The 19,128-nt window shown below is 41.0% G+C and overlaps 1 protein-coding gene across 9 annotated transcripts in view; it reads left to right on the top strand.

Annotated features, from left to right (window-relative positions):
- Positions 1 to 19,128, top strand: part of GAS7 (growth arrest specific 7) — a 120,829-nt gene that overhangs the window by 68,732 nt on the left and 32,969 nt on the right. For all 9 annotated transcript variants that reach the window (XM_085240173.1, XM_085240166.1, XM_085240165.1 and 6 more), the window contains 4 exons: positions 3,455 to 3,544; positions 6,357 to 6,472; positions 13,423 to 13,497; positions 17,873 to 17,951. In XM_085240173.1, the coding sequence (XP_085096299.1) occupies positions 3,455 to 3,544; positions 6,357 to 6,472; positions 13,423 to 13,497; positions 17,873 to 17,951 (360 nt within the window). The remainder of the gene's footprint in view (positions 1 to 3,454; positions 3,545 to 6,356; positions 6,473 to 13,422; positions 13,498 to 17,872; positions 17,952 to 19,128) is intronic.

The raw sequence follows: 19,128 nt of genomic DNA, 5'->3' as shown, positions 1-19,128 counted from the left end.
CCGGCAGAACCTAATGCTCTAAATACCAAGTGGATGAATTTTCTTTGCTAATGTTCAGAGCTTCACTTGGCTTTTCTCCCCTCCTGTTGCGCTACAGCTGTGACATCACTGCCAATGCACCACGTACAAATTTGTGATGTTGAAATTACCTAGACACAGCCTAGGCATTCCTGGCTTCCACTCCTGGGTAGAGTTAAAACTGCCAAAGCCTTAATTTGTGCCTAAGCTATACAAAGGTGTCAGCCGTCCTCCCAGTTTTTCTGTTTATCCAAACAGCCCTGTTTGACAAGTGTTCTTTGCTGAGTTGGCTGTTTTAGATTTTGTGTTCAGGTATTGAGATTGTAAAGCAAATACAGGTTACACAAGCTGGCAAAGTTGTGTTATCTTAAGGTGCTGTGAGTGTGCATAAGTTGAAGAAAAGAGCAAGTATGTTGCCCCTCTGTAGCTGCTTCACTTCAGCACAAGAGTGCAGCTCACCCACTGTCTGCTCACTTACTTATGTGGCGTCTTATGTAATAAATATGTAGTTGATTATCTAAACCTTCATCAAATTATTCTTGTTTTATTCGTGTTGCTTGGCACTGTCTCATTTACCAGAGGCTGCTGGTAGCCACTTCAAAGCATGTGGAGGACTTTGAAGTCAGTGGAATGGATGTGCATATCTTGCCCAACAAAGTATCTTGTGCATGCTGCTCTTGTGCAAATCCTGCGAACTCACCTATGTCCCTGTGACTTTTTGTCCGTGAACCTTTTGCATCTCAGACATAAAAATGATAATAACAATTAAACAGCTTATTTTACCATTACTCATGGAGTATGAGCTGGTGTGTTTGGCTGTGAAGATTGCAGTTGCTTTTGCTCATCATCAGTACACAGGCAAAAGTATTTTTGATCTGTTTCCTAATTTGATACAAAACAGACTTGTCCGAGAAAGGCACTGTATGGGGTTGCTTGTTCTCTGTTTGTCCCCTCCCCGGCTTTGTTGTCACCATGTTTATCACAGCACAGCTTCTGTGTGCTTGGCTCTGACCTTGGCAATCCACCAGGTGCCCAGACCTCTCAGACAGGTTTTGAGATGCCACCAGCGTTCCGTGGCAGCTCCAAGGACAGGCTGCTTTCCGCCTGTCTCTTCGCTTAGCTTATGTTTGGAGCACGCCTTCTTGGTGTCTTTTCAGTAAAGGCGCTTTGTTGGCTGACAACAGCCATTATTTTTATTAGTGAAGAGTCCACTTGAGGGCTTACTACCATGATGAGGCTGATGATCACCTGGGCTGTCCCAGTGACATCTGTGCAAACATAATGCAAGTCATTATGCCTTGTTTTCTCTTAAAGTTCTGTGAGTCTGTCATTAGTTAAGATAGGTACTTTAATATATATTTAATATATATATGGCAGTAACAACTGTAATAGTCCCTTCTGCATGTTTTTGTATGCCCTATTGGTTCAAAAGTCTATTTTTTTAAAGGAAATCAGCACAGTTGTCTTTCATGTTGTTTGAATTTAGACTTTATACCTTTACTGTCAGATACTTGGTTAATGAAATCAGTGGTCCCATGAGGAGGGAGCAGACACCACTCTTTATGGGGTTGATAAGGCTATTTAATGCCACGGGCTAGGCTTTTGAACATCAGGATGCTAGTGCAAATGACTTTTACTCGATCTTGCATCAAGCAAACAGCTTGTAGGCCTTCAGACTTAGTGGTCCCTGAATGGAAGAGCGAAGGTAATCCAACCTACCTAATACTAAAATAGGGTGCAATAGGCTTGCAGTGCTGTTCTGAAATGATTGAGCTGACAAGGGAGAGGAAAATATTAGCTGAGGCAGAAGGTTTCCTCAATAAAACTCCTTCACAGACAGAGTTTGTGCAGAGACTGCAGGGAGAGAAGTCAGCCTGGCATCACACAGATGTCCTTCGCTGCATCATCCAGCTCAGAATTGAGCTGTCTTTGTGATTCCTGATGCATGATGCTTCTGATGGGGAGGTGTGAGGGAGCAGAGTGTTTTCTACAGCTCCTGTGGTCCAGAGAGAATGGCTGCTGACAACATGAGGCCTGTCGGGGGCTGTGGCTGCAGTTCCCATGGGATCTGGAAGGAGAACTGACAGGAGAGACATGGCTCAGAAAGGATCTAGCTGACATTATAGCTGGACACCACAAGGAAAAAGTCCTGAGCTTGCTTTGAATTTGATTTGGCAATCTCTGGAAAGAAAGAGTAATCCTGGAGGAGGAGGAGGAGGAACAAACCTTTTGGATTACATACAGGACAGCCACTGAAACTTTAGTGCAAACAGTGGCAGAGTTGCTGTGGGCTTGCAGGAACAGTGTTATATCAGCTAAAGGCTTTGTCTGCATTGATCTGGTGTTGTGGATTTATCCTGTGTCAGCACTTTGCAGTAGCGTGCTGTGTCCTTTCTGATACTCTGAAAAGCCCTAGGGCAGATTTACAGCATATCACTGCTAGATGTGGGGTTGCATATACAGCTGTGATAGCCTTGCCCACAATCCCTTGGATTTCCTTTGCATGTTAAGTAATCCTTCCTCAGAAAAAGTTACAGTTGTGATGCTTGTCCATCCCTAATTTCTGTTGATTCTTTGGTTAGTATACAGGTACCATTACTGTCCAGTGAAACCTGCTAGCATGCTGGGAGGGATTGGTTTTAGTGTGCCTGCTCAGCAGTTTTATGAGAGCAGTATGTAGTGACAGCAGTCGGACTTATGCTGGTGCTTCCCTGACAGGCCTAGCTGCGCCCAGAAATATTCTGCAGCGTGTTCTGCAGTAGCTGTCACATCCTTCACTTACACTGTGCTGCATTTTCTTCTGTGATAACATAATGAGCGCTTGGACATTTTTGTGCCTTTGTTTAATGACTGTGTGATGAGTTCTATCTTAAAAATTTGTGTGGCTTTCATGCACTGAAGTCTAGCTGATTTTAGAGAGTTCATTCCCATTTCTGCTCAGATCATCAGCTTTATGTGAAAAGGTCTCTGACTGACTGGAGTGTTGTATACTGAAAAAAATGAGACCTTTTAAATAATCCTGCAAACCAAAATTTGCTAATGAAATAGGCCAATAGCAGTGCTTTCAATGCTCTAGATCTTCGTGGTATTTCTTGTGTTCAGGGCTTGCTCACATCAGGTATTTCACCCCAGCTTTGTTAGGGATCTAGAAGTTGGTGTATGGTACTTTTGAATCAGACAAGCATTCCTTGTGTGAAACAAGCAGTTCATTTTCTTCTGAGCTGACGCTACTCCTTGCTCAGAGGAGCTTTCTGGGAATACTGAGCTGCTGTTTCCATGCAACAACCAATGTTTCTTCACCAGCACGCACTCACTGTGTTGTTGGTTTCTTTTTGATTGGAGTGTGTATATGTAATCTTTCATTTGCATTTTTCTCAACTAAATTTCATTACCTTCTAACTATCTTCTGCCTTTTTTTTTTTTTTTTCTTTTATAGATAAACTGTGTAACTTTCCCCCATCCTGACATAATGCCAGAGCAGCAGTTGTTGAAACCTTCAGAGTGGAGCTACTGTGATTATTTCTGGGTAAGTAGGCAGACAGCCACATGCCATATTGCAGCTCTTGAGCTTCTGAAAAAGAGGAATGAAAAGCTTGCTTTGTGATAGAAGGTAAAGGATTTGGACTGAGCTGCAGTTGTGTTAGGGCGATGCAAGAGAGACTGAAGAAGCCAGTGAAGATCATTCTAATCATTCTTAGATGAGGAGAGCTATTAGAAGAGTGTCCTGAAAGGCAGTGCAAGCTCTTGGAGCATAGTTTTGTCAGCAAATGGATGGGATGTAGGAAAAACTACGCATCTCAAAATAGCTCAGCCAAACAGCTGTGCAGCAGAAGAGGAATACAGAAGTAGTAACATATTAATGAACATTATTTTGGTGTTTCTCAGAGCACAACAGCTAGGAGTGCACAAGTGGGCTAGAGATGTAACATCTACAGTCTTTCTTCAAAATTGTAAAGATCATTCTCATAGTTTTTTTTTCTGGAGGCCAGATGATAAGTTAATCTTTTAAAGGGTTAGATGTATTGGGTTATTTGGCAAAGCTTTGGTAGTGTGGGGTGGGCTGCATGGATGGCCTCTGTGAGAAGAGACTGGAAGGTGCCTCATGTTAGAGAATGTTATGAGCTTTTGTCATTGTGTTTTCTTCCCCTGCTCTTCTGTGAGGGGAGAGCAAAAGATCATCATGATGGTACTGAGCTTCCTACTGGTCTTAAACACCATAGGCATTAAGCATGGCAGTGCTCTCTTCTACTTTTAACGTCAGGTCAGATCAAATTAAACTGAGGTTTGTTATCATAGCAGGAGTCAGTACTTCAAGTGTGGAGCTGACAGAAAGGGTCCTCCACTGGAAAACTATTTTTTTGGGAGGGAGGAGTGGTTACTACCTGAACAATGGAAATTTTATGAATTTCACATGTTTCTGGTTACCAATTATTGAAAATGGCAAGCTGGACATGAGCCAACAGAGGGCCCTCATGGCCCAGAAAGCCAACCATATTCTGTACTGCATCAAAATCACTGTGGCCTGCGAGTCAAGGGAGATTATCCTGCCCCTCTGCATTGCACTCTGAGATCTCACCTGGAGTACTGCATCCAGATGTGGAGTCCTCACTACAAGAGAGATGTAGACCTATTGGATCAAGTCTGGAGGAGGGCCACAAAAATGATCTCAGAGATGGAACACTTCCCCTGTAAAGACAGGCTGAGAGAGCTGGGGCTGTTCAGCCTGGAGAAGAGAAGGCCTGGGGAGACCTGAGAGCGGCCTGTCAATATCTAAAGAGGAGCTGTATAAAAGGGGACAGACTTTTGAGCAGGGTATGTTGTAATAGGAAAAGGGGAAGTTGTTTCAAACTAAAAGAGGGGAGATTGAGAGATGTAAGGAAAGAAAGTTTTTACAACAAGGGTGGTGAGGTATTGGTACAGGTAGTCCAGAGAGTGGTGGTGTGTCCTTGTTCTAGGTTAGGCTGGACCAGGAGCAACCTGATCTAGCTGAAGGTGTCCCTGTTTATTACAGGGAAGTTGCACTAGATGACATTTAAGGGTCTTTCCAACTCAAATCATTCTATGATTCCATGAGGTGTTCAAAAAAAAAAAGTTTCACTATAAAGAAGAGTTCAGCTGTAGCTGCAGCAGCACTTTCCCTTGAGAGTGCTCAGTCACACAATACTTCGTGTGAAGCACACTCAGCAGATTATACTGTGTCATGTTTACCAATGGTCACATTACCAAAACAATAGCATTTCTTCCATCTCTTCTAGGCTTCTGATCCCAATAAACAGTAAAATACGAAATGGCTTATAGGTATATTTTTTATGTGCCTTTCAGAAGACACCGCCACAATTGTTTCTTTCCATTTATGTTTGATCACTGCTTGGTTTAGTTCACATCTTTCCCTTGATGGAACTTGACTGAAAGTTGCCTTTCTTCTGCAAATGTTTATCCTCCTATTTCTTGTCATTCAGCCTTATAATCCATGATTTGGCTTCTTCGATGCATTATACTCCTCCAGTCTCAGCTTGTAACATGCTGTTGCCTGCAGCGTGGTGTTATGGCCATACATTCATTCTAAAGTCTTACTCTTTGATTACTGTGACATTTGTGACAGCAAAAACAGTAATCATTCTGGAGTGTTCTCTGGGTCTGTTAGAAGAAAGTGGGAAATGAAATTTTGAAATATAGAAAAGCAGAGATGGAATAGAAAACAGGAGACAGCCTTGGTCCTTGCAGCAGACTTGAAGTCAATGAAGCAAGGGATTAAAAAGATCATGTAGGAAAAATAAGTGAAAGATGGGATGGATTGCATTAAACTACTGAAAAAGTTGCTGTTTTGCCCTGCTTTATGGACTGGCTGTATATTTTTTGAGCACAGATCAGCACAGAATTTTACAGTCTCTTATAGGTCATTTAAGACTGCAGCAGGGTCTTCTCCTTTCCTGCAGCAATTCCATTGTGCTGGCCCCAGGGTCCATTTTTTTTTCTTTGTAGGGTGTTGTCAGGGCTCATGATTGCCAGAGCCAGCCCCAGGGGGTTTAGCAGGTGTGAAGGACTCAGAGCAAATGGGAAGACAGTACTGCCCCTGCAGCCTATTGCTAGCTGAAGATAACTGCACAACTTCTTTTTTTAAGGGAGAAATGAGAAGGAATGAGAGAGTGTTTGAACATTTCTTTGAGAATGGTTGAGGTGCAGTGTGATGAGCAGCTTTGTCACAGGTGATGCTTTCTGCAAAAGGCTCTTCAAAAACTGCTTCAGTGTGGTCAGACTCCTGGGAGTTACTGCTGGGAACTGTGTGTCTGCCTTTGATTCCTATATATCATTTGGTTGAAATTCCTTTTTCCTTTCAGGCTGATAAGAAGGATTCACAAGGGAACAATACAGTATCAGGATTTGAGATTCTTCTTCAAAAGCAACTTAAAGGGAAACAAATGCAGAAAGAAATGGCAGAGTTTGTTCGAGAAAGGTAATTGACACTCTGATATCAAATTAACTGTTTTGGTCTTGTTTTTTTTTTTTTTCATGGTATGAGCATTCCCTGTGTTAATCACAGAACTTAAACTGTGTAAAAGATATGCCACCAATTCTTGAAGTGCATTAAATACTTACCTGATATCTATCCACATTCTCCAGTCTTCTACAGCTATCACTCATATCTCAGCTATCTCACTCATGCTGCTCCGTATGCCCATTTTGATGGAAGGAACCAAGAAGTTTTAAACTGTGAAGCTAAGGGAAAAACAGGGATATGGGAAAAACAGAGTACAGATGTTTAGAAAGGAAATTTTTTTTTCCTGAAAAATATGTGACAAAAGTGACAAAAAAAAAAAGCGTTAGTGACAAATTGTGTTTCTTCAGGGGTTGGTATCAGGACTGCTATTTAACATTTTTGTCAGTGACAGCATCCTCAGCGAGTTTGCCAGCGATGTGAAGCTGAGTGGTACGGTCAACATACTGGAGGGAAGGAATGCTACTAGAGAGACCTGACGGGCTTGAGGGTCCATGTGAACCTCCTGAAGCTCCACAAGGCCAAGTGCAAGGTCATGCACCTGGCACAGGGTAGTCCCAAGCACGAATATAAGCTGGGTGATGAGTGAATAAAGAATAGCCCTGAAAAGGGCTTGAGGTTGATCGTTGGTGGAAAAACTCAACAGAAGCTGGTAAGGTGTGCTTTCAGCCCAGAAAGCCAACTGTATTCTTGGGTGCATCAAAAGAAGTGTGGCTAGCAGGTTGAGGAAAGATACCCATCTTCTCTAATCTGCTCTCATGAGACCCTACTTTCAGTGCTGTATTAGCTCTGGAGCAACCAACATAAGGACAACTTGGACCTATTGGAGTGAGTCCAGAGGAGGCCATGAAGACGATCAGAGATCTGGAGCATCTCTCTTATAAAGACAGTCTGAGAGAGTTGGGGATTTTTAGCTTATAAAGAGGGTTCAGGGAGACCTAGTAGCAGTCTTCCAGTATTTAAACGGGGCCTTCCTGCATGGGAAAGCTGCAGAGGGACTCTTTGTTAAAGAGTGTTAAAGGACAAGAAGTAGTGGTTTTAAACTACACAAGGATAGATTTAGATTAGCTATTAGGAAGAAATTATTTACTGTAAGTGTGAGAAGGCAGTGGAACAGGATGCCCCATTCCTCAAAGTGTTCAAAACTAGGTTGGATGGGGCTTTGCACAACCTGGTCTAGTGGGAGTTGTCCCTATGGAAAGGGTGATAGAACCAGATGATTATTAAGGTCCCTTCCAGCCCAAATAATTCTACCAGTTTTTTGGCATAGAACAATCTAGGCACAACTTACTAAAAGATGTGTAAAAACATTACTTGGAATTCAGACTGTTAATGGAGCTAAATTAAACACACAGATATTTAGAGTGAACCTGAAATCGTAGAGAGAGATTAATAGCAAAAAAAATGCCAGAATGGTATTAATGGTCCATTGCTCTGCTAACATGGTAAGTACACTGAGCACCAACCACACAGTTGGTAGATACACAGTTCAGTCAGATACTAGAGATGGTGTGACATTACTTGTGAGTAATGTTGCTATCATTTGAAATTGCTTGTCATGTATCCAAGACCATATAAGTCATCTTGAGGATGACTGTCAGAACATGAGGATGGTTCATAGGGAACAAATTATTAATCTCAAGAGAAGGTCAGATTGTGTTTATGCATGTTCTGTCTTTGAGGCAGTTGTACCAGTGAAGGAGCTGCTGTCCTTCGCTATTGCCTCTCTGTTTGGGCTTCCTGCTGAGCTGATGTTGTCTTCCTGCTCCACTTCTACGTTGTAGCATTGTTGTACTGATGGTTCATTGCTGTGGAAGCAGTGAACAAGGCAAGAAGCAGACACAGACATTGAAGGTTGTGGGGTAGTTTGAATGAGCAAAACTTACAGGTAATTCCTCCCTCTTAGCTTTTTTTAATAATAGAGAGGTATGGCAGCAGCAGTAATAGGAGTATGGCAACTATACAGAGTACAGCATAGTCAATGAAGACAGCCTGATGTAGGAGGTGCAGAGTGCCAGGCATCCATATTTGGTTCCTGATGTTTTTGGTGTAAGACAGTCTAAGAGACAATTGCCTGTATGATCCGTGAATAAATGTGAGCAGTGGAAGTGGGCAGAGAAAAATAGCAGCTGGCAGAGGAAAAAATTGAGAAATGGACACACTAAGCTAGAAGATGGAAAGAAAGCAAGCAACATAATGATGGAAATGGCCAGGGAAAATTGGAGGAAAGTACTCTGAAGAAAACAGTCTAAGATGGAAATTCAACAGAAAGAAAACAAGGGAGAATTCAAGAGAGAGGCAGACGGGGCATGAAATGCAGGTGGGCTGGGCTGGAATAATGAGAGACCAGTTCTCACTCTGGGAAAAGGAATGGTTTTGTCATTATTGGAGTAAAAAACAGGCATGTTGTGGAAGAAAGGACAGAAAAGATCCACTGTGTTCTGGCAACAAAGAAGCTTTGGTATTGAGTTTGGAGGGAGTCTAGAAAGGAGCTACAAAAAGTTGAGTATATTTTTCTTCAATTTGGAACAAATGATTCAAGATTCCTGTGTATGGAAAAGGAGGAGCATGTCAGGCTGAAGAGGAAGTGAGAGCTCAGGCCTTCAGAGAAGCCTTTACTTCCCTGGCTAAAAGAAAGAAATTATGGTAAGATTCTTGTGATGATCATCAGATTTAGTAGCTACTGCTACTAAAAGCGTTTCAAAATGGTTAACTGCAAGCTTCAAGTGCAGAAAACTCTGCATTTGTTAAAAAATGCCTTCTGGAGTTAAGGTTCAGACAGCTAATAAAGATAGCTCTAAATAGGAAGCTGGGATGAGATCTCCATGATTTTGCATTGTGACAGACACTTTGAGGAGGGGCAGAAACTAGGTAAATAATGGAAAAACTGGAAATCCTGGTAGCAAGTTGTGTAACACAGTGGCAGGCACATGGTAAAAAAGCATTTCTTTTGGAACTAGAGTGACTGAAGGAGTGGGAAGAGGTAAAGAGAGGTGAACTGAGAGATCAAGTGTTTGGGTGTGAAAGAAGGAAATAATTACTTTAAATTGGAACTGAAGATATGGTCCAGCATTTGCATTCAAGTAATTTGCACTCCAGAAGAGCCAGGAAAACTTGCAAACAGCACTGAAAGGCATTAGTCTCTCAGAGTGTAAGAAGGAAAGTTTTTTTTATTAACTAAGGAACAGCACTCTTCAGTGTTTGGCCACTCACACTTTTTAGTTGAGCTGAGTTGTGATTAGAAAAATGTGCAACAAATATCAGATTATTTAACTACAAGAAATGAAACAGACTGTACAGCCATTACTCTGCTTATGTTAAAGGTCTTTGTAGCCCAGAAGCTTTACTCTGAGCATGCCAGGATTCAGGGCTTAGGAGAAGACCATCAGAGCCTTTATCCTCCCAACTTCTTGTAGGGATTACCAAAACCAGACATTAAGTCTGCCTTGTTCAGCAGGTATTTGTAAAACTGATTTCCACTGTTTCTCTAATCCTTAGGAATCTGTCTGGTTTTTTGACAGTGGTAATGTTTTACAGCAAAGACTTCTGCAATGCACTTATGTGCCACAAGAAGTAATTCTGTTGTCTGATAATTTTTAATCTCAAGTGATAGTGCGAAAAGACTCCTAGCCACTGTCTTCACACAAGTGACAGTTGTTTAGATGTCTGTCAGGTATCCTCTATCACCTCTTCTCTGCGTTCTCTATGTTGTCATAATCTATTTAGTTTCTTCCTACGTGGTAGTCGCATCAGATCATCTTTATCTCCCATTGTAGCTCTCTGGATTTTCTTTATCTATTATAGGATGCCATAACTGGAACTATTTGAGCACAAAATGTACTTTAAAAAAGAAAAAAAAGAAAGAAAAAAAAAAAAGACAGAATAGGAAATAAACATCCAAAGAGCAAAGAGAACAAAGAAAAATGATAATACATATGAAAATACGCTCAGAAACTGATGCTTCTGGTACCCAGGGAGTGAAATATTTAATGCTTTTAAACAAGTTAGTGGAAACAAGAAAATTTATTTTATCTGTGTGAAGCTGAAATAATTGCAAATCAGTCTGGGTTTTTTTTGAGATACTCAAACACATCTAAGGACTCTTGTAATGTTTGGTGTGTTGATGTTTCAAGATGATCACAGTTGAGTATTTTCAAGGTAGGCAAATTGGCCAAGGCCAGCAAACAGATTTTTCCCATTTTTAAGGTGTACCTTTGTCTTGTTGTTTTCTTCCACTGAAGATAAGGTCTTTAAGGTCTTTTTGCCAGAGGTTGGAGTGGGGGCCATTTTTATCTTGAGGCTGTTGTGCAGTAACTAGTTCATCTTTTCATAATTCTTTGAGGAACTACTGACTCCAGTAGTGTTCCTTCTTCTTGCCTTCTTAGTAGTGTCTAATTCCTAATTATATATTTGTTTGTATCCTGAGACTTCAGTCCTGCATTTATTTTGACCGCATAATTACACTTTTCTTTTTCTTACAAATGAATTGTTGTGCTTGGGAGGAACATTGAATAAAATACATTTTGGTTGTTGTAGACTATGACTCACTTGTGTTTCAGTACAAAGTTTGGAGATTCAGAAGGTACTTCCCTCTCTGTCCTAAAGTGAGATTGATGGGTCTTCTGCAGGCTTTGCTTTTCTCAGTTACGAGCTGTTGTCCTTTCCAGACGCCACAGAAAGTATTTCCTAGATAGTCCTCACATTTGCCAGGAGCTAGATGCCATTCATCTTGCTTGCAGATTTCTCTGGCACATTGTACCAGGATTTATTATTCCTGGCACAATGGGTGTAGGAAGTCGTGTTGGTGGGGTGGAATGAAGGTGAGCTGCTGGTTAGAACTGGGCTGCTGTGAGCCAGACTCAGGGATCAGCTGACATGGAAACGAGGTCATTCCTGAGAATCCTTCCAGCACTTAAGGTGGGCCTGCACAAAAGCTCTTCATCATGGAACGTAGCAATAGTACAAGGAATAATGGCTTAGAACTACAAGAGGGTGGATTTAGATTAGATATTAGGAAGAATTTTTTTACAGGGTATGGTGAAGCAGTGGCACAAGTGAAACCAGATGCCTCGTCCCCAGAGGTGTTCAGAGTCAGGCTGTATCAGGCAGTACAAGTTCCAACCCCATATTACAGGCAGGAAGGGCTTTTCCAATTCAAACCATTCTATGATTTGATGCAAAATTAGGCATATAAGTATGCTTTCTTTTGTCATATGTTTTAAATTGATGTGAGAAAAGTGCTGGCATATAGTGTTGTGGGCGAGGGAAGACAAGCTATGGTGCTGCTGGTGGCGCTGGCTCGTTCTGCTGGTTCTGCATTCAGACCAGTGACCAACACATGGGGACCAAGATGTTAACAGTTAACAACTTGATTGTTGACACAAACTGTGAACTGACACCTCTTCGTGGCAGTAAAATTTGCCTTGAGCTGGCTGGTTTTGTACTGAGATGATGGGGAGAAAAAGAACTCGTGCTGTATGAGGTTGGTAGTTGTGCTCTGCTGTACTGCTGCAAAGAGCTGGGTATTACCTTGGTTTCAGCCAACTGCATCTCAGAGTAGCATCCACACCATATTTTCATCAGCCCAGGATATTAGGTATATTTTAGCTAGTCAGAAGGATCCCTTTGTCTTGAATGCACCACATGCAGCAGTGTGTGTTCAGCTAGCTATTGCAAGCTGGTATGCCAGAAATATCCCACCTTCTGTCTCACTTTTCTTCTGTGTCTAGCTCAGCACAGAATCAGGAGCTGCTCCACTTGGGTGCCACACTGCTCTTCGTAAGAGGTACTAAACTGAGCAAACTTGTTTGAAAACTGGCAAAGCAGTTGTCCTTCTTAGTCAGGAGAACTTTGCAAATGTTTGGCTGGTGAAAATCATCAGGGGAGCTGGAGTTCAGCTTCAGGCGGGATTCATGTCACCTCTGAACCACTGTTCCTCCCCTCCCAGATGTGCAGTAAGAACTTACCCCCACCACCTTGCTTAATGGTTCTTCTCCATGCGGCCATTCCTACAGTGCCAACAGCTGCACTCTTCCTTCCCACTAGTGCTGGCAAGTTCAGCTGTTACTGAATGGTGCTGCTGAGTGAATGCAGGCAAGAACCAGGACCCTGCTTCAGCCCTGGGTGGGTAGGTGAAAGGCATGGGCTGCCCTCCTGCACACTGGCTGTAGAGGCCTGTGCCACATATTCACTAGCTTTGTCATTTGTAACAGCAATTAGGAAGCATTTGATGTCACTAGTGAAGTCCAGCACCCCAGATTCAGGGGCCATGGCAAACATGGAGAAGCCATTTATGTACTGGATACTTGATACCATGTCTCCTCTTGATTTCCTCCTCTTTAATCAGATTGAGTTGATCTCTCTCACTTGCTGTTGGTGATTTTCTAAGTTCTTCCTTACTCTCCTCAGGTCACATCTTTCTTCTTGTGGGAAACCTTCCTCCAGTAGTTGACTGTAGCCTGATAGCTGATGAGGTCACATTGCTGACTCTCACTCAGAATTTTTCAGTGTAGCTGAATCCCCTCATCTTTGCTTTAAGGATGTATTGACTTCATGTTTAGCAGCACATTGAGAAATATACTTTTCGAGTGAGCCCAATTTTGCAGACAGTTCATGCTCTTCCTTAGAAACACTTTGTCCTTGTTATTTGTGCTCCAGAACTGTAGTTTTTTCTTCTAACTTTATCACATCTGCTCTCTTGCGTGTATCCATGTTCTTGCCGCTGCATTTTTAGCATACGGAAAGGAGAGAGAGATCTTGAAACTGGTGCCAACCACTGAAGATTAAAAGGAAAATGCCTGTGGCAAGATCCCTTAAAATACAGAGATTTTCCTTAAACTATGTGTGTGGGTTTCTGGGTTAATGATGATTTACTGCTGTCTTTCTATTTTCTATGTGTGTGTGTGTAGGATAAAGATTGAGGAGGAATATGCTAAGAACCTGTCCAAACTGTCTCAGAATTCCTTGGCTGCTCAGGAAGAAGGGTAAGTTTGTCTCTGTGACTTTAGCAGAAGACAAGAATTTCTAACATTAAAGTCATTCCCCCCACGCAGATACAGGCATTCTTCCTGAGCTCTTCCATTCAGTAGAGGTTTATTTAGCTTAGCATTTTGAGTGTATTGGGAAAGACAGAATTGGTGTGGAATATTTTTATTTTGAAGATATTCATGGTAAATTTCTAGCAATGCCTATATAAAACCTTGCATTTCTAATGATGTGTTTAATGCTATCCTTGTTGGGACCAGCAGTATTTCCCATAGAGATTAGCATGAATACATACTAAGTTACTTTGAATATGGAGGAATGTACAGAATAAATATGCAGCTGAAAGCATATTTATTGCTGGAAAGGGAAGGATCAAAGAGGCCTTGCTGAGGAATACAGTGGAATGCTCTTCATTTTCCTGGCATTGGGATATCTCTGGTACCAGTACTTTTTTGCCTTAACAAAGACTGCAGAACAAACCACAGGAGCAACACTTCAGAAATTATCAAGAGGATAATAAGCAGTGTGCTTTGACTAGACTACACTTCTTTAGTAATAGTGAAGAGTTACCACTCCTGAAGGATTAAAAATAATTAGCTGTCTATTCCAATGCAAACCATCTAAGCACTGAAATCTGAGGCTGGAAATCACAGAATGGCTTGGGTTGCGAGGGGCCTTATAGCCCACTTTGCTCCAGCACTTGATTTGGGCTGGTTGTCACCCACTAGGTCAGGCTGCCCAGAGCCTTGAATACGTTCCACGGTGGGGCACCCACACCTCTCTGGGCAGCCTGTGCCATTGCCTTACCACCTTCATAGTAAAGAATTTCCTCCTAATATCTAATTTCAGTCTCCACTCTTCTAGTTTAAAGCTGCCCTCCCTTGACCTATCACTATCTACTCGAATGACTGTCCTCATCCTAATTCTGACACTGTGTTTATATTGGGAGTGAAGCTTCACAACATGTTTTCTCTGCTTCCAATAGACAAGAGGTCAGCCTTGTGTTAGCTATTTCTCTAAGCATCTAAACTTATGTCCAGGTTTCAGCAGGGACAGAATTGATTTTCTTCATAGAGTCTGATATTGTGCTGTGCTTTTGCTTCAGGAGGAAAAACAATGTTGATAACAGCAGTGTTTTAGTTGTTGGCAGCTTCTCTCAGTGTCCTGCCAGTGGGATGCCTAGGGGGCACAAGGAACTGAGAGAGGACAGAAACAGGACAGCTGGTCTAAACTGACCAAAGGGATATTCCATACCAAATGACATGATGTGAACATGAACACTATAAAACTGTGGGGAGTTGGCTAGGGGAATGGCTGAACATTGATCTGCAAGTGGTGAGCAATTATGTTTTGTAAATATATATACATATATACATATGTATATATAATATTACTATATTATAGTTATATATATAAAAATATAAGTAATATTATATATACATATATATATTTATAATATATATATTTATAATGTGTATATAATATTACTATTATATTCCTACCATGCTTGAGGGGACTCAACTCACTGGAGCAACGTTAGGAGTTTACAGATCTTTATTTTAAAATTACAGATGATGGGGAATTTTTAATGCTACTAGGGATGGATAAATATGAGTGTCTTTGAAAAGGAGTTGAGGAAGAGAGAGAGAAGGAGCGGTGAAATTGTAGATCAGTCAACTTTATATAACCTTGAGGAAGTGATGGAACAAGCAGTTAAGCTTTCTAGAAGCATTTAGTGGAAAACAAAGTGATGAGCAATTATTGTGGATAAATACAGAACCAATGATGTCAAACAACCCAAATCCCTCCAGTATGAGAATAACAGGCCATGTGGAAGAAGGAATCAGCATCATAGCTGTTAATTTAGTGTAACTTTTGACAATGGGAGATTCTTGTAGGCAAGCAAGAAAAATGGGCAAAAGGCTGATGTTCAAAACTGGGGAAGAAATCATACTTAGCACTTAGCTGTGTGAGTATAGATTGAGAGTCCACAAACTTTGCTTCAAGTCTAGATTTTTTTTCAATGTATTCATTAATGATTTGTGATAGAAAAAATAATGGGTTTATTAAAATCAGAGATGAGGCAAATCTAGGAGGGCTGACATAAAATTTGTAGAAAAGATTGCATTTCAGAGTGATTTTGGTAAACTAGAGAAATGAGCTGAAAAAAAATTGAAATTCATTTCAGTAAGGAAAAAATGCCAGGTTTTATGTTTCCACAAGGATGCGAAAGATACAGTTACATAACAGTTTGTGGGAGAAGGATCTCTTTATAGTGAATCACAAGCTTATTCATCAACAACTTCATGCTGTTGTCTAAAAAGCAATCACATTGAGATCTGCAGAAGAAAGAGTGTCTAATACAAGATAGTCTGCAACCAGTTTAGCAACTGGAAGATGATGTAGCTTTTGTTATGACACATAAGAGGAATCAAGGCTGCTGGAGAGGGTCTAATGAAGGCATGTCCCACCTGTGGGCCACATTCAACCCTGGGCAGCTAGTAACTCAGCCTCATAAGATCATGAACCTTTAGCATTATTGTCTGATTTTTAGCAATATTTTTCATGAGTTCATTGCATGTAGCTCAAGCATAGACTGTAGGTGACAGTGGAACTCTGTGCAGTGAGGGCATGGTGCAGGGCTGACCCACTTCTGGGGACTGCCACACAAACATGGTCTAGTTGAAACCTACATGTTGTACACTTTACATTATCATGAAAGCTGTGAATTTCATGAAGTTCAGGGGACTGAATCATTACCAATCCCAGGAGTTCCTTAGAAGCGCGGATGCTGATTGTGGGATCACCACTTCCTCTCTGAAGGAAGGTGGCTGTGTCGAGGTAAAATGCCAAAAGGATTTTATCATTTGTGAAATGAAACCAAATCATCTATGGAATCCGAAGGAAAACTTGTGCCCGAACTTGAAGATGAAGCATGGCTCACAGGTTCAGCTTTCTGGTGGATTTGACTACTCATTTAAATGAGTCAAACATGTGTCTTCATGGTGGAAATCAACTTATCTGTGCTACATTCCTAACCATGACAACGTTCAAAATGAAACTTAAGTTACAGCAAGCTGAAGTTAGGAAAAATTATATCATACATTTTCATACATTGGCTAGTGACTCCACAGTCCAGTGAACAGCAAAAAATATGAAGCCTTGCTTTCATATCAAATTTGGTCATGACTCTTTATTGGACTTTATCTGTCTTCCCAGAGAAAGATATCTCTTACTTCGCAATCACACCTTACTCATATCATCACTTTTGTAGAATCGTAGAAAACCACAGAATCCTTAGAGTTGGAAGGGACCTTTAGATGTCATCTTGTCTAACTCTCCTGCAATGAACACAGACACCTACAGCTAGTTCGGGTGCTCAGAGCCTGGTCCAGCCTGACCTTGAATGTCTCCAAGGACTGGGCATCCACCACATCTCTGGGCAACCTGTGCCAGTGCCTCACCACCCTTGTTGTAAAAAAACTTTTTCCTTATATTCAATCTAAATCTCCCCAATACAGTGTTTTTGACATTCACATTTGTGAATAGATGTTTTCAGGAAGAGTAAAATTAGATTAAAAAAATCTCTGATAGGCATCTTCAGAACTCATTAAGATTTCAACCACTTCCATCAAACCAGACTGATGCATTAGGTTCACAAAAGCAAGGTCAAATATCCTACTAGTCTTATAGTTCTGTTGCCATTTTTTTTTTTTAAATGAAAAATATTAAAAGAAATTGTTACTTATATACAGTAATTATACTATGTATTTTGTATGTGGCAAAGATAATCTTCACTCACTGTGGCCCAGGCAAGCCAGAAGGTTGGACGCCCGTGGTATAGAGGATTGTAAAATTGCATTGTCTAGAAAATAACTTGTCTGAAAGAAAAAGAAGGTGGGAGAAAGGACCTGATATTTTTCAAATACTTAATGGCTTCTGCACAGAGAATTAGAATTATTTGCTCACCGACTCTAGTGTTTGAAGTAGAAGAGAAAGGAAAAAATGCACTTTTGAAAATCTATTTTAATTATAAAAAAAGAAAAAAGTTAATAAATGTTGAATAAATATATGTTTAAAATTTTAAGGATAAGATAACAGAGTACCTCTCTTAAGGCCACTGTGGAATCTCTGCAACTGGAGGTGATTATGAACACTTTTCAGAGAACTGCCACATACACTGCAAATATGATTAATTATTCCTTGGTCAAATAGATCAGTTATCTTCAGAGATTTCTGCTGTCACTGTTCCATGATTTTGCAGAGCATGGTATGCTACAAATCTTTGTTGTGTCATATGAAGCTGCCTGATCAATCTTGTTGTAAGGATGTTCAGAAAACTGCACTGATCATTGCTATGCTATGTTTTTCCAGCACACTAGGAGAGGCTTGGGCTCAGCTGAAGAAGAGTCTCGCTGATGAAGCAGAGGTTCATCTCAAATTTTCTTCTAAGGTAAATGGTTTGTTTTCCTTGTTGAAAAAATCTTTGCCCTCTAGTTGATGACTTGCCTCGAGTTTGTACAGTTTACTTCTCTGGAGGAAGAAACAAAAATAATACTGTTTGGTTTCTCATCAAGAACCTACTTTACCCGTCTGCAAGGAAGAGAACCAGGACTATGTCTTGTTCATATTGTTAGCCTTTCTGAAAAGGGCAGTGGGAACTTTGTGTTATTCTCAGGTCTTTTCTCAAGTGGTGCCCAAGAAGACTTATTATACAAATCATTGATTGTACAATATGTTTGTACAGATCTGTTTCTTTCCACCACTTGGGACATATGCTTGCATCATGTTAAATTGTGTTAACCTCTGTGGGTGATCAAGTTCAATGTAGATGCACATATCTAAGTACAACAGCCGTGTTCTGAAAGCTCTGCAGTAAGTGATTATGCAGAGGTTACTCAGGCAACCAGCTGCTGCCCTGGTAACCCACTGCTCTGCTTCAGACTTCTACTTCAAGGTTGTAATTAGTGAAATACTTTTTGCTCCTTATTGGTCTCCCAAATTGATCTCAAATGGGAGGAGGTGCACCCTGAATGACATGTAAATGTAGTGAAGCAGTGAATAGGATTCTTTTATTGTTTTGCTGCTCCTAAATCCTCCACAGAAGCTCCTGTAGCATCCTCTGAATTCAACACTGATCCTTTACCTGCTTTTTCCTAAGTCTAGCTTTCTTTTATTAACAGGACGTTTTTAAAAATACTGATTATTGCTGTTATGTCCAGAAAAAGAATTCTTAGAAGTAGTAATTGCATTTCTTATTGATAAACAAAATCCGTCAGTGCTGACACAATGCAGGGCACACCAAGAGTAATCAAAAGTAAACCTGACAGTGAAGATACTTACAGTGCTGTTACATGAGGAGCGATCACAGATACACTGGAGATGGTGACTGCTCCTGGGGCATTCAGAAAGTGTGGTGTTATTGCCACACCAACTGGAATGGCAGTTGTAGATACATGCACACAGGTGCATATATCTATTCTTTATGAAGGCTGTCATGGGATTGAAGCGCTTCTCCAGCTGATTATCTCTCATTGAGCTCCAGGAGGTGTGTTCTGCTCTAGAAGAGAAGATGTGCATGTACCATAGTTTAAGTAATGGTGGACTGGACTGGTTATAGTAGTACTTTA

Source organism: Meleagris gallopavo, chromosome 20 (genome assembly GCF_905368555.1).
Source record: "Meleagris gallopavo chromosome 20, MGAL_WU_HG_1.1, whole genome shotgun sequence".
Taxonomy (NCBI): Eukaryota; Metazoa; Chordata; class Aves; order Galliformes; family Phasianidae; genus Meleagris; species Meleagris gallopavo.
The sequence above is the reverse complement of the archived record's forward strand: the minus strand, read 5'-3'. Positions and strand labels throughout refer to the sequence as shown.